At 39.0% G+C, this 16035-nt stretch overlaps 2 protein-coding genes across 2 annotated transcripts in view; one reads left to right on the plus strand and one right to left on the minus strand.

Annotated features, from left to right (window-relative positions):
* The window catches only part of LOC144630260 (uncharacterized), a 147329-nt gene that overhangs the window by 12364 nt on the left and 118930 nt on the right, over positions 1 to 16035 (plus strand). The window lies entirely within an intron of this gene.
* LOC144629947 (uncharacterized) lies at positions 505 to 11974 on the minus strand. The gene is made up of 7 exons (XM_078488204.1): positions 11020 to 11974; positions 8982 to 9076; positions 8500 to 8656; positions 6257 to 6320; positions 5024 to 5316; positions 4330 to 4504; positions 505 to 1189 (listed from the first exon to the last, which is right to left on the minus strand). Exons 1-7 carry the CDS (start codon positions 11677 to 11679, stop codon positions 1008 to 1010), a joined length of 1626 nt encoding a protein of 541 aa, XP_078344330.1. The 5' UTR covers positions 11680 to 11974; the 3' UTR covers positions 505 to 1007.

Below are 16035 nucleotides of genomic sequence, written 5' to 3' on the forward strand. Positions count from 1 at the left end.
CGGAAGGCTGACTTCAGATCAGTCTTTGCCATGAACGACCCGGGACCCAGCTTTTGTAAAATGCTGATAGCATCATCAATGCGAACATACTGGAGGGAGTAGGGATCCTTGGGGATATGGTCATTTATGCTGTCCCCATCTGGGTAGGAGAGGTGATAAATGGTTCGCCACTCAGTGGAGTGTTTTTTAGGAACCACGCCGATGGGGTGACATTGAAAATCGGGAAGTGGCAAGAAAGGGAATGGACCCGCAACCCGACCCAGCTGAATTTCTTTACATACTAAAAAAAAAATTCTTTACATACTAAAAACTACGAATACAGCTCTAGAAAAAACGAGTGTTCGTGCAAAGACTGCTAGAATAATGAAACTGGGATAGAGATCAGCTGCTTTTAGGGCAAGACAGTGTCTGTAAACATTGCCAATAGGTGAGCTCGTACTATAAACTACTTAGACATTACGTGCTAAAGTACAAGCCATGAATGAGAGCTTTAATGCTTTAAACCAATCTCAGAAAAGCTTACATTGCTACTATGGTTGTATCTGATACATATAGATAAAAATTCAGACATGAAAGACGTCTGTTTTGAGTTCTATGACTAGAAAGCGTTCACAATTCATTAATTCAGGAAAACAACATTGCACGCAAGCACCCCCTGCGGCGTCACGTTCCATTAACTGCATTTTACTTTTGTTTGTAAATGCTTGCCTAAAATTTTATAACCAGTCATGTATTTTACTTTCCTACTTGTTCATGCACCACTTGTACTCACGAAAGGAATTATTGCGATTTCAACAAGAATGTCTTCGTCATTGATTCAAAAATTATCAAATATCCTATTTCTTTTTATCAAGTAATAGGTATAAGATGTACGCTAATAAATAGATATAAGAGGTACTATTTTTTCTCGACTCTTTCTGTTAACGCAGTCACTGCCTCTCCAATGCAATTGACGCAAGCACCAGTGTTTCATTTTCAAGGTGGTACAGCATTTCTAGCGAAGTCACTTATTTCTCCTGGTTACTTGAGTAGCTATCCATTTTGTGATAAACCTCTTTTAACTCGGAGATTTTTGCGAGGCATTTTTCGACATCAGAGATTCGGTCCATCATTCGTTGAAAGTCACCGCTCCTCATAAACGTGTCATGTTTCCATTTGTCATCGACATCCCGGGCTTCGTTTCTTTGTACTGTCAGAAACAGAAAGTTTAAAATATCATTGATATTGTCTCTTACATTTGCAGCATGGAAAGGGAATTTCCTGTAAAGTAACTGCCCCACTTCAGAGGCGGTGGAACGTTTTGAAACGTGGGGGGCTAAGACTGTTCCAAAAATACTCGGCAGGTCGTGTGGTATGTGTGTGGGTTTAACTTGCTCACCATGGTACTGCCGGAAGATAGCTTAATTTTTCATACACCCAAACTGTATCATTGCCCAGAGGCCGAAACCCGAGGTGGCATCCTTGTATTCTTCGCGTATAAAGGTATAGAGTTTAGTATTTCCTTTTGATCGAAGTGAGGCCGCTTAATACTCTCGGTAGGTGTGAAAAATCTTTGTTCGACGATTAGTTAATTATGACGTAAGATCAAGGAACCTCTTATTCTGATTGGGTGATGCTAATGACAACTCATGTGCCTAACACGTGTGTGTGCAGAGAAAGTTAATTCCAGATTTCGAGATTACAGCCGAGGATACAACGAGCGAATTGAAAGATTTCAATGTACGTTAAGAGTTGATTTGCGCTTTCTTGATTTCAAAAGGTCTAGAAGTTGAAAATTTTCCGATGAAATTGGTTAATTTAATACAGTTTTGACACGACTAAAAGACAGTCCCAATTACAACAGACTAAAAAAACTCTTGGCGATACCAACAAGAATTTCAGTAAATATAAACTGGATAGTTGTAAAAAAAAATATTTTTAGTTTTTTTTTTTTTTTTTTTTTTTTTGGAAAAGGGGAGTCAGTTTTCGAGACAAAGTCCGTGCTTTCTGCTACCAGCCAAAATCTTTTTTTTTTTTTTCTTTTTTTTTTTTTTTTTTTTTTCAATCTATGAACACGGGGAAAGAACGGCGAGAGAATACCCTATTTAGAATACTCTATTTTTCTTTCGCTCGCTCCCGCGCCCTTACCCCCTCTCTCGCGCTTCGCGCTCACTCTCGCTTCGCTCGCCGTCTCTCGCTTTTTTGCGTTGAAATATAAAGAGGCTGTGGATAGTCTATCTTAAAACGGAGTCAGTTCTTGTTGCCTGCGTTGCAGACGTCTGCAAAGCAGGCTACAGTTATTGCAACCTTAATTTCAAGTGAATTCTTCGGCCATGCAGACCTTTTGAAATGAAGAAAGCGCAAATCAATGTTTTCCTTGAAATCTATTAATTTGCTGACCTTTGCTCGTTGGTAGAAGTCTAAAATTTTGTTCACTGGATTTAAAAAGTCATCCCGAAAACCCTCAATTGGTCAGAAACAAATCACAGCAGACTGAAAGACTCAGTCACAAATAAAACAGACTGAACGAATCAGTCACAAACGAGATTTGCCAGTTCTTGACGAGACACAATCCAGAGATAAAGTACAATAATATAGACTGATCATGAGATCGATTGTAAGAAATTAAAAATGTACAAAAAAAATTAAGATTTTACAAGAGTCGTTGAGTACTGAGACTTGCTAGACGTTTTCATCAAAGAGGCGGGAAAATCTTGCGGCATTCGGCTTTGACAAGTCAGTTGTCGAGACGAAGTCTATGTTTTCCACTTCAAAGCCAAAAACAATTCTTAAAAAAACAGTTGGTAGTTTTTAAACAAACGTTTGTGTTAGCGTGTTTCCCTGGCACTCCATTAGAACAAAGAATATACACATTGCGTTTAGCGTGCCATCACTGAACGTGAAATAGCTACTCCAATAGATACTAATAGACACAAATCCTTTATTTCCTTTTGTTTATTTTTGACTATTTAGAATTAATTATTAGATGTTGTTTCACGGGTATAAAAGCAGGAACAGGAACATTCAAGATAATTTTCCGGATAATTTTCAGCGACATGTACTTAATCAAATTTAAAGAAGGATTAGTCAAAAGCGGGGGCAATGTTAGTGAGAACTGTTCCTGGTCAGTATAAAAAGGAAAGGTAAACCGCATCAGTTGCGAGGGAGACTGGTAACTGCAGCATAGTGCTGCACAAAAAGGAAGCTAGGCAACCACCTCACTAAAAAAATACATTTTATCACTCCGGCCCAGGGCTTGCGGGGCATGAGTTATAAAATGGGCTTTGTCGTAGCCCCGGGGCCCATTGTGCTTTGCGTACCATCAGCTTAAGCTTGATCTCAAAGAAGAAAAGTTAATCGATTTAAAGCCTTAGTCTTTTGTGCCACAGGAAAAATAACAAACTTGCAAGGTCTTGTTTGTCTGCTAAACACGTAAAATTCTCTATCTGGAGCATGTACAGATTGCTAAGACCTTGCTGGTGTTGAAAAATTCATAAATATTCATCTTTCTTTCGGGACCGCAAAGACTGTATCTTCTGTGTCGTGACACAGTTGTCATTTTTTTTTTTCTTTGATTCTTTTTTTGAAATTGTTGAGAACAATCCTATCAAAAACAATAAATTGCGTGCCACAGAGCTCGAATTAAAGCTTATCTGCAAACTAGGTAACTCAATCAAGGTGTCACGCCACACAATTCTGAAATCTACGCAGCCAAACCAGTCTAGTAAACCACTTCATCTGCTCTATTTTCTCGCGGGTGCTTTTGACACTTTTAAGAGAAAGGATACATTGTAAGGAGAAATAGACAACAAGGCAGCAGTGAAAGCTTTCACGACTACTCTGCCAAATGTAGGGCAAATTTTGGATTGTATAGCTGCCTTGTCGACATGTGCGCTGATTTCTCTTACAATAACCAAGGCCAATTACTAAGGCACGAGTCAACTTGTTGCTGCAAACGTTTTAAGAAATGGCGGAATTTTTCAGTGTCATTTATAGTATTTCATCTAGTGAGCTTAATTTTTACAGACCTGAACAAAAGTACTGGATTTCCGGCTTTTAGGAAAACCCCGATTTTCGCTTATAATTTCGATCCGGCATCAAAAATGGCGGATTTCAAGCTGTAGCTAACTAGGTAAATCAAATGTCCTCAGATTTTAGCTTAGCTGTTTGCGAGTAAGTAGGAAGTGTTGGTTTTATCATGAGATAAAAACCAGCAAAGTTTTCAGTGTTGCTGTTGAATTTCAATAAAACATTGTAAAGTAGTTTGCGGTCCTTTGGTCAGCTTCCTGAGATGTACAAACCAAAGTCGATATATTTTAAATGCACTGAACAAATGCATAACTCGTTTACCTTTTTCACGAAAGGTGACAGTACGCCTTCTTTGTCTGGCAATCAGTTCCCATAACAAGCCAATGACAACCAATGCAGCCAAGACACTTGACAAAATGTACAGAGTCTGCTTAAAAGCAGCTTCTCTTGAGCCAAACAGGTTTAAACGTGTATCCCACAATCCAGATTCAGTAGCCTGTGGGAATGAAAGGTTTGCAGTGAGTTGGTAAAAGTTGAGCTGGTAAACAGTTGAAACAGTCGATGTAAATGAGCTGATTAAAGGGACCATGTCACGGATTTTAGCCAAACTGAGGCAAGAAAATGACCATCAAATTCATTAAAAATAATAACTCTTAAACAGTGAAGGAATAATAAAATAACACAACAAATGCAAAAGAAGGACAGATGGCCAAAAGCAACGAAGATTGAAACGGATTGCGATATGGGTTTTTGAAATATGGTCCGGCGGAACAGTTTTAATTTCAAAGTTAATCTTGTCTGCTTGTGTAACTTTAATTAAAACGCCCGGGTGACACGGCCGCTGAAGCTATGTGTCATTGAACATAGAATAAATTTCTGGAAACATTTAGTTTCAAGCGAATTTTAACAAAATTTAACAACATAAAATAACTTAGCCGTGACACAGTCCCTTTAAATTAAACGCACGAAAAAACCTAGTATCTAGATTTTTTTGGTGTAACCAACAGATACATACTTGGAAAGTTGAGCCTTGGATGTACTTTAATACAGTCGGGTAAATTTCTAACTCAAACTTGATGTCACTTTCTCTTTTGATGCAGTAGTGCAGCCAGATGTAGCCTTCTTCCAACAAGTTAACCATGTAGATTCCGATCGGGAAAGGAAACTCAAGAATTCGAACCTGTTCCAAGACATCCGAGTATTTTGTTTGTTTGTTGGAAATGTAGTTGGCAGTAAACACGTCGAGCAGTATACCTTCCACTTCACTGTTAGAGAGACCTGTAGAAAGTGCTTCCAAATCCCTGTACTCTAATAACAAAGAAGTGCATGTTATAATAAAGACAAAATGGTAACGTGAGGGTTAGCTGCAGTGAACTACCCCAACAAATGCATGTCAAAGCCCCTGGGGTGAGGCAATACCCCCTCCTCCTGGAGCAAATTGAAGAGGGCAATACAACTACTATCATAGCCTTCCTCGAAAAGCGGGAATGCCTTTCAGGTATGATCATTAGCAAAGAAGATAACACAGTCAGTTCCAAAGTGACGTCTGCAAAGTCTGGTTATAGGGAAATCTTGGCGAGCAAAATGACCTTTATGGTTTTGATCAAACAATTAGAGCCAAGGAAGGAATTGCAATTTTAACAAGAATAAAGCTTATATTTTCACGACATTTGCGACTTTAAATTTGAACTTAACTTTTTGTACACGCAAAATGGAAAACAGCTAATGAAAACAATTTTTTTTGACGCTAGCTACGTGAAACCTGTCAACGTATCGTACACTATTGAAACGGGATGGTTTATTACTTCTGAATCGAGCCACTTTGCTATGTAGACTTGACAGCTTAAAAAAAGCAGATTTATATAGAGAATTTCTTTAGACTCCTCGCATCTCCAAGTTGAACTGGTGTTTTTTCTCCCTCAGACCAAAGTCTTAGCCTTAGCCTTACAAGTGTAGTTTTCAAATTTGTACTCTCTAAAAAGCCAATTTATTCTAAAAACAACAACCATAAAATAATTTCGTTATCCCCCAATGTCCATGATACATTCTAGAGGAATCGGTATTTAAAACTCAAAGAATAGAAGCTTGATAGGATAGCAACTAATCAAGAAATTTTGTCAACGAATCTTTTTAACAAGCAAGGGTCCTACGCGATGTTAAGATTGGGTTTGTCGTGAGACTGGTCCCTTACCCCATCTTTTGCCAGCCCCTTCTGTAGACAGTTTAAATGGTAAAATACAATCCTTACGCTTTACGATAACTCCTTGCTTGATTCCTTCTGAAAAACCTTGACTTTCGGCCAACACACCAAGCTGAGTATTATAATAACAATATACCATACATCACATGAATCGTCTATCGACTTTCTCATCATGGGAAGGGTGTGACGCTTAATGGCGAGGGTGCCTTTCAAGACCACCTTATATAAAGTGAGCGGAAGTTCGTTAAGGACAATTATTGGTATTATCAAAGTTAAAAGTTTTGATCGTGATTGTTTCTTTATTTTATTTTATTTTACTTTTATATTTAGTTTTTTTCGCTTTAAAAGTTTGACAGTGGCTAACCACATTTAGCCAATGGAATTCTCTTTTAATAAATTGATCTATAGATGTAGCAAAGCCTAAAAGCGGACTGGCTCCACACAAATTTTGCTGGTCTTTACACCCGCTTTCAGTGTTACGTACATAGCCATCTTCTGTCGACATCCATCTTTTGACATACTATACGAACAACACGAATCAAAATCCACCAATCACAGCCCACTAGCATGACCTTCTGACCTTGTGAACTCATTTGCATGAAACCAACACCGGTAAGACGATGTAGAAAGATGGATGTAGAAAGAAAGCTATGCACTTAAAATGAAATCGGGTGTATATCTTACTTTTATAGAAAATACTGTCATTAAAGGTATTAGTAGTTAAGGGTCGTGATATCAGACGTAGCCAATCAGATTGCAGAAAAATTTTTGAATTGACTAGTCAGCGTTCAGGGTTGTGGGAACGTGAGTAATATACAAAAATCGTATATTAGAAATCACTTTAAATGACTCCTACTTAGTTGAAGAACGCTGTTTTGGGTTAACGTTGACGAGAAGAAAAAGACAATGGTGGATCGTGCGCCAGATATATTTGACACTGAGCCAGAAGGTGGAAGCGATAATGAGAGGAAGAGGATCCTGAAGAGGAAGAGGAGAATAGTAGCAGCTCCGAAGAGGAAGGAGAAGTGGAGGACGATGACACCAATACGTAGAAACGTGGGGAAAGATCTCAAAAGAATCGTACACGGGACAAGTAAAACGGTTTCTCGATAAGGGTAAAACTAAAGACTAAACAGAGACTGACGCTTTAATGCCCTATTATAAACTCTTAGCAGAGGAAGAATGCCTTGTTTTGACAGCTGAAGTTAACCTATACGTATGTGGGGATATGTAGAGATGACGTTCTCCTCTCTCCGGTCGGGCTGTCGTGGGACTCCCCTTACCGTCCATTAGAGTCTGTACGGTCGGTCGAGCGATCACGCCACAACCGTATATTTCGGCCTGATGGCTTTACCAAAATTCTTTACTCGTGGTGCTCCGCTGTTGCTCCGCTATATGTATGAAACCTGGATTGACACGTATAACCCAAACAACCAGGCGGTTGTGGGTTATATCTATACAGTCAGTGAATGACTGAAGAGGCTTTATAGCAGTACAAGAAAACTGACTTGAAAGCTGAGTGGCCAGAAGCAAATTACATCGAGGACACTTTGCATGAAATACGAAATAGTTTTGTAATAGGGCTTCCCACAAGTTGCTCGAGATTTCCCAAAAAGGTTGCCCGTAATTTCTCAAAAAGTTGCTCAAAAGTTGCTCAAAAAATAAAAATAAAAAGTTGCTTCTGATAATAAAAGTCGCTCGAAAGTTGTTCAAAAAAAATCCAAAACGCTGCTCTAATTAAGATAATTTCTTTAAATATATGTTAATTTCCCTTTGAGGGTTAGATTTCTAAACAAAAATAAAGATTTCTAAGCAGTTTTATGAATTTTACAGCAAAAGAAGTATCTAAATAATATATCAAGGGGAAAATTTGTAAAATTATGACGTCATGTTTGCTGAGGAGTTTTTGTAATGTTTTAATACAGAATGAGCCAAAAGTTGAAACGTCTTCAGACGAATCTCGAACATCTTCGCCAAATTTCGTAAATCTTCGGAAACACTCGTATGGCCTTTGAACAACATTCGGATAATCTTCGGAGATCTTCATACTGGAAATTGCTCGAAATGCAACAAGTTGCTCAAGAGGAAAAAAGTTGCTCGAAGGGGAAAAAGTTGCTCGAAACATGAAAAGTTGCCAAAAAGTTGCCGAGCAACTTGTGGAAAGCCCTATTTGTAAATATAGCTTCGGATCAACATCCAACATTCTGTACGCATGTCTACCAGGAAACAGGATCTCTTCACCGAAGTGAGTAGGATTTGCATGTCTTAATTAGGTCTTTTAAACTACTGACCTTCTTGTTAACGATGGTTTTGTGGTCTTTGACCGTTCCAGATGTCAGAGCAGTTGTCATTATTGCAGTAAGGTAAGCCATCACAGCCACACCCATAAACATCCACACTACACTCAGAACACGGGCTAACAAGAACTTAGGGGCTTTATCTCCATACCTAAATAATAATCACTCAATCAATCATAATACAATAAAATAACTAACCAGTTTAATATGCGTGTTGTGATTGATTAATGGCTATTAACCTTCAGAGTACAGACACAGATGACGTCACTGCACGTGACCAGCCAATGTTGTCGTCAAAGTTTTTCAAATCTCGAGGCCACAACAATAAAGAAAGTGTTAAGCTTAAGTACAATTCGTAAATGAGAAACAAGCCGTTTACGTTTGACTTAAACGTTTTTTTAATAGTTCAGAAAATATATCTCTGGAGGTGCTTGCACGGCATAATTCGCTGCCCGTTTTGTCGTTCAGACACTTACCCAACAGTTGTCATGGTGACGAATGCCCACCAGACTCCTTCCAGGGAACCACGACAGAAACTCTGTGGAAATTCCTTTGGGTTTGATCTGAAATCCTGTCGACACCAAGAAATTTACCAAATATAACATACATAACCAACGACAGTTTTTTTTAACACAATGAGGAGTAACTGTCATTATTACCATGATATTCCGTACTGTGTAACGACCCAAGTTACAGAATACATTTAGACTAGCGCGCGTCGGATATGAGATGGTAGATGCGCCAAAGAGGAGCGCCAAGTTGGCTATAACGATCTCATATCGAAAAAACGCGAGTGTAATAATTCTTTTATTGGAAACGCCCAAAGAATTGCATTATTTGAGCTCCCCAGCTGTTTTTTTTTTTCGTTGACGCGTATCGGCTACCATATTTGTGGTCAATGGAATATGAAGTCATACACCATTGCCTGTAAACCAAATAAACTTAGGATACCATTGCTAGTTTTTAATAACAGCGATAAAAGTTCAACGCTAAATTTTCTTCGATTCTGATTGGTTTAAATTGATCATGTGACGCGATAGTGTTCATCGGCGGAGAGACACTAACAGCCCGTCCGAGAAAAAATACCCAGTTGGATAGTACTGACAGTACTCGTCTGTGAACTTTTTGTAAACAAACGTTGAGAAAAGTTTTCAGACAGAAAAAATCTACTAAATTAACTGCATTTGGTGGGTCTTCTGTCTGATTTTGTTTTCTTTGTTACATTTCGGCTTTTAATGAAGTCTTTTAACCTAAAGAGAACAAAGCAGAGTCAAGGTTTTTTTATTTGTAAATTCAGCCTCAAAATATTCGTTCTTGCTGCTTAAACTGGTTGGATGGACGGTTCGAGAAAATAATGTTCGACGTTCGTCCCAACGATCGAGCTTTACCTGTTTGGGTCGACCAAAACTCCTGCCAAAACTGCAATTAAGTTCGACGTTTGGCCTGGGCCTAACAGATACCCAAAAATTATCTGCCTGAGCGAGATGAGAATTCGTTCTCCTTTCTCTCGATTCGTCGAACGCAATTGCGACCAGAAACGGAATTGATACATTCACAAGGCGACTGATAAACCTATTCCTTTTTCTATATTTTACTTGAATAGCCCTATGTCAGTTAAACGAAATACAGTAGAACCCCGGTAACTCGAACTCGGATAACCGAACAACCCCGCTAACTCGAACAAACTTCCATTTTCCTTGGATTTGAACCCACCTCAGTCTTATCAACGACCCCGATAACTCGAAACCCCGCAACCGAATGTTTTCATTTCCCTTCAGAGTCGAGTTACCGGGGTTCTACTGTATTTCACGGTGAAGACTCGAACTACTTTGTTTAACTGAAGGGCAACATGTTTCGAGCAATAAGAGAAATAAGCAAATACTTCTTTTAAACTGGTGAACTTTTTTATTCAAAAGTTTTTGCATGTGGAATGATAGGGCTATTTTGGCCTTATTTTCGAGAACTAAAGTAGATTCCCGCATGTTTGTTTAGAGCTGCAATCAACAAAGCTGTGGACGGCAGCTAATAACGATAATGAACCATACAAAGCTCATGCAGTGGACAGAGAAAAACTGTATAAAAAATCTGCTGCAAAAAAGGATATCACTTTGAAACATCTTGACATGGACCGCATATATAAAATGTAAAAAGTGTTTTCCATCATGGTTTTCCGTTCCGAAGTTGATCAGTCTTCAGACCATACTGATTACAGTAAATTAATTTGAACCAAGATACCAAATTGTCAAATTTCGCACTATTTTATACAAAAATCAACTAAATTTAGCGTTTGTGAAGCAACTTAAAAATAACTTTTCATTATCCGTTAGATGCGACCTGGCTTATTGATTATTACTTGCAGACCGTTGTGGAAGTCAGACAATTCGCAGTTTAGTGTCAGCTTTGATAACGATCGAATTAACTGTTTTTGCGAACGAGTTTTTCACATCCTGGCTATTAATTGACTTTGCAACTAGTATACTCAATGTTTCTGATTTAAAATGTAGTTTTACTCACCAGTGCCCAGATTAGGATCCCAAATATTGCATTTAAAAGTAGAGCAAGCACTAACACCGTCCAGGTTTGGAAGATTTCTTGTATTACATTCCATTTTGCCCACTGTTCAAGGTGTGTTCGATTCTTCGATACTGCTATACCCGGCGACGCCAACAGCTCCTGAAAACGCTGTGTATTATATGGATTGCTTTTGACTTGTTTACGAAGGACAGGAAAAACAAAATCGATTTCATCAGAGTTCATGCATTCAGTTAGCTCTGAAAAGTTTTTTGCTTTGCGCGTGTAGTTAACTGACCAATTGCTGGAGTTACAGCATTTGTTAATCATGTCTTCAAATGCTTCATGAAAAATTCCCATCATGTTTCCATTCTCGTCTTTCATGAGATATGGCGGATAATCGACCCAACAAATAGAGAAGCTGCGAGCCTGCTTACCGCATTTTGACTGCTGAGCTGTCGTTGGATAAATTGTGGGATCGTTTGTCGATGGGTAGTGACGGCTAACGGACGTAGAGGAAATTACTGGCGTGGGGTGATCGTTTTTTGGTGAATAACTTGTGTCGTGAGATGAAAAGGATGCTGAGATTGATTGAGCATCGGCTTCAAATAACAGCCACACGAAACAGGTGACGGCAAAGACGTCTAGCTGCACCATTAACATGATTATGCAAGTTTGTGCTGAAGCTATTCTTCCTTTTTAGTCTCTGAGTAGGTTTTTTTTTCTTTAGCGAAATAGGTTCTTACATGAAATATAAATTTCACTGAGCGTTAACCTAGTACGTGAGTGCATCTGCCTTTTTTACATATATATTTCAACATGAGCAAATTGTGTCAATACTTTCTTATTGGCTTAAACTTGGACTGAGTGATATGTGCTGGGACTAATTATCATAAAAGCATTGAGCTGGATTATTGCGAGTTGACACGTTAGTTCAAGCCTGTCAAACAACCCCGGGGTTCGACGCGTTTACTCAATGCTTTCACATTGAAATTTACTTCTGCTTCTGGCCATTCCATTTCAACTGAAATAAAAGTGAGTTAACAAAAGTAATCCTCATGTTACTCCTTTTGCTAGAGTTCACTAGATGCATAACCAAATAGCATAAGTTACGCTTTAACACCTGCCTTGGTTTTTAACCGCCTCATTGAATAATAAAGTTTTTACGCTTACCTAATCAGTAACAAACAGCTGCTCCGTATAATTAAACAAAAAAGGTTTTAGAAGTTTTAAATGCAAACGTATTTTCTTACATCGATTATTGTATTTCGAACTAATCATTATAAGATCTGTTTTGCTGATTTTTAATGCTGAAAGTGCGGTTGCTACAACGAATGACTAAAACACAGAGTTAGACGGCACAATAAGTACTGTGAAAAATAACACTGAACATGACATTTACTGATTGGTTATTACATTTAAAAAACTACACTTCAAAGCGGTACGGACATTAGCAAATTAAATAATCAGTCTGCAGTAAGATTTATTGCATCGCCCAATTTTCTCAGTATGACCATTTTTCTCGCGTTGAATTTAAACGACAGCTCTGTTTATGTAACTCTCGCCCCTTGTTTTGTGGCATTTGTTAATTCTATCAATTTTAGTCATCTTCGACCGCATCCGACACCATTGTCCGTTATTTTCTCTAAATTTTTCACTTTTAATAAGAGTTACATAGCACAATTGGCATATTTTGTATTTTTGAAGGAAAAATAACCAGATTAATGACTTATATAGTCTCTAAAATTCACAATTTTCAAGTTGTGTTTATATTTCAGCCTATTTTCATTCGTCTGGGGGGATTGTGGAACAGGCAACGAATTGGCGTCAAGCAACCTGCAGATACAAGAGAGAGCAGCCAACCAATATTAGGCCAGCACCCCTTAAAATTGCTAGAGATTGGAGCCTGAAGCAAACAGAACGTATATACAAGACTAGGGACATCTATCTGACGTGAAAAAAGTCTCGTTTCTTGTTCGCATCAAAAAGCATACTTAACGAAGAAGTAGCCTAATTTTTAATCAGGACTCTTCGAGATATTACTTTTGCAGAAGTTTGTATGAGTAGAAGTATCCTGGGCATTGTTGTTCGAACTTATCAGGAAGAATCCGCCAGTCAGCATTTTTATTTTCGCGGAGGAAATGCTGATTTGTCAGTCGCGACGGCTGGGTGCGCGACCATACTTTGGCTTGGTTAAAAATGGTAACTTGACGCCACGAAATATTGTTTCCCGAGAAAGATCACTTGGCTTAATGCAGGGTCCGATAAAGGTTACGCACGACAGAGTTACCTTTTGTCTCGTCACGCAATCTAACCCCCAGAGAAGTATTCGTTTGAACCAAAGCCGCTCCTCCTCTTTACCTTACGGCTACACATGCCATTCTGACACCGCCCGTTGCCTGGCTGAACCCCCACCCGATAGTTTGTCCTCCGATAGTTGCCTGGATACCACGCAATTGTTATACGTTAACATGCAGTGGTCGAACACAGACGCAAGTGTGACGAAACGAGAGACCCCCACCCGCGGAATGTGACAAGTCACGTCTAACACGAGACGCAAGTGTGACGCATACTAAAAGACCCGGCCTCACACCCACAGCGGAAAGAATCCCGAGAAATAAAACAGCCGAGAAAAAAGTCCCTGAGAGAACAAGAAGCCAGCCCAACATAACCGATTCTCCTACTTTCGCTTGAAGCAAGCAAAAAAAGTCGAAAAAACGCGCATAATTTTGAGTAGCTATTGAGTAGTATCAAACATTTTTACCAGCACAATCGATAAGGGCCTAGCTGTGTGGATCCAAAATAGTGTACAAAGAAAGCACGGAAGGGGTCACAAGGGCACGTGTTTGAGGGCGCGGAAACGTAAAACTATTGACAATATAAGAAATGACAAAATTCATTTGATTTTACTTCCTTTAATATAAAATGTTTGCTTGCAAAAAGAAACGTGTTAACAAACTAAAGCCAAAGGAAACAATTGACACAGAGATATTGACACTGTATGGCAATCGTCGACGTATTTGTCTCTCCGTCGCCTTTCTGACGAATTCTGGTGTTCTGGCGTGGAAAGAAAAAGTCTATATGTGACAAATTTATTACACATCGTAACATTGCTTCTTAAAATTGTACATCAAAGAAAGAAACATTTAAAAGGGATTACGGTTTTTTTTATTTTTTTACCGATTTCGCGTGCCCACGCCCAGCGTCCCCAGACACGCGACCCCAGGTTCCTGTCCCCACATCTCTGTATCCGTTTTGGCTACAGCCATCCAAGATAGCGGATCATGACAACAGGGTGACCCGATTGTGACTCCATTTAAATTAAACATTGCACTTTACAATGTTTAAGGTTCTGATCATGGATTTTATACTTTTAGACTAAGCTGCATGCCAAGCTCTTTGGAATGTCATAAAAAGACTCGGCTAAAAACAAAGTGGTCATAGAGCGAAAGTCCGCATAACATACCTAGCAAAATATCTTGATCTGTCTTCAAAGAACAGAAACCTGATTCATTTTTTTTTCACCACTTCTCTTATTCAGTAAAAAATCACGAATCCTTGTAATTGCTGGCGAGCCTTAGCCAAACAGCACACTATTCTAGGATTTCTGTATGTGCATGTGTTGGTTGTTCTGCGTGATCGGTATAGATCCAAATTTTGAATGTCGGAATCCGCGCATGCGGTCTTGGATTGGATGGGATTGGATTGCCGTGCCCTAGAGTACTTGTTCAAGACGATCTTTAAATTTCCCAAGGGAATCTGCTTGTCTTATGTTGATAGGGATACTGCGCCATAAGATGGCGCCACTAGAGTGTGTGTATTTATGTATGTCATACTATTGCTTTTAGTAGCGTTTATTAAAAGCATGTACCAGACCATTGTGCGATTTTTAAGGAGATACGAAAAGTTACACTTTTCGATTGTACCTTTGAGTACATGTACTATTGAACGCAGAATATGCTTTTTGAACGCTGCTTCTTATAAGACACATGTTGAACTGAAATGTGCGACGATTTTTCCATTTTTCTAAGCAGCCGGGGTAAAGAACTTTAGTTCGCAGTGCGTGCTATTCGTAACAGAACTCCTTCATATTGCACTTGAAACTGTTGTATCTGTGCAACCAATATTATAATTGTGAATTCATGCAGGATGGGCTCCTGATTCATGTCGCCAAAAATCAATTTCATTATGAAATTTCTAGTCTGACAAGTGGATCACAAACTGAAATCATTTTTTCTCCGATTCGTTATTGGAAATAAATACGTAGCCTCATGTACACATTGTGTACCTTTTGTAAATAATGACATGCTCATACTGAGAGGATCATCCTAATGATTACTTTGCAAGTAGTGAGAAAATCATTAAGTTTTGAAAAAATGTTCAGGCACTGGCAGCTCAACTCTTTTTCGGATGACATCCATGGGGTGATCTTTGAAGCGATCTCTAAGCCGACGGCATGTCTCTCCAATGTAGACAATTCCGGGGCATTTACGGCATAAAATGCTATAAACAAGTGGGCTTGTGATGCACGTATTATGCCCTGAGATCTTGATGTATCCATTATTAGTTCTTATTCTGTCACTGGAGTTTCCAAAAGGACAAGTTCGGCAGCCACGTCGGTTGCATTTAAACGTACCCACTTGAAGTTGGGAGTTTGATGGCAGACTAGAATGTACTAGACCTGAAATCTTTGAGATTTTTTGCATGTCGACCTTTAGCCTTCAGAGAGCACCGTTTGGATGTCATCCGGAAAAGAGTTGAGTGAAACCTAATCTTGTACCCAGATCTTCTCAACCCTCATTACAGTATCAGTCCAATGTGGTTGACAGGAAGCCCATGTTCTAAAAAAATGTCGAGGCTTAGTTCGTCTGCAACGCAGGCTATTTGCGTCTGTTTTCCCGTGTTTTTTAGCTTGCTTAGCGTGAAATGTTCTATTTTCAAGCGTTTTTTATTTTTCTTGCTGTGTCATCGAGAGGATTTCAAAAATCTGAAGGAGAGTTAAACGAGACAATTAACGAA

The sequence above is a fragment of the Oculina patagonica genome, chromosome 11 (genome assembly GCF_052425735.1).
Source record: "Oculina patagonica isolate OP01 chromosome 11, crgOcupat, whole genome shotgun sequence".
Taxonomy (NCBI): Eukaryota; Metazoa; Cnidaria; class Anthozoa; order Scleractinia; family Oculinidae; genus Oculina; species Oculina patagonica.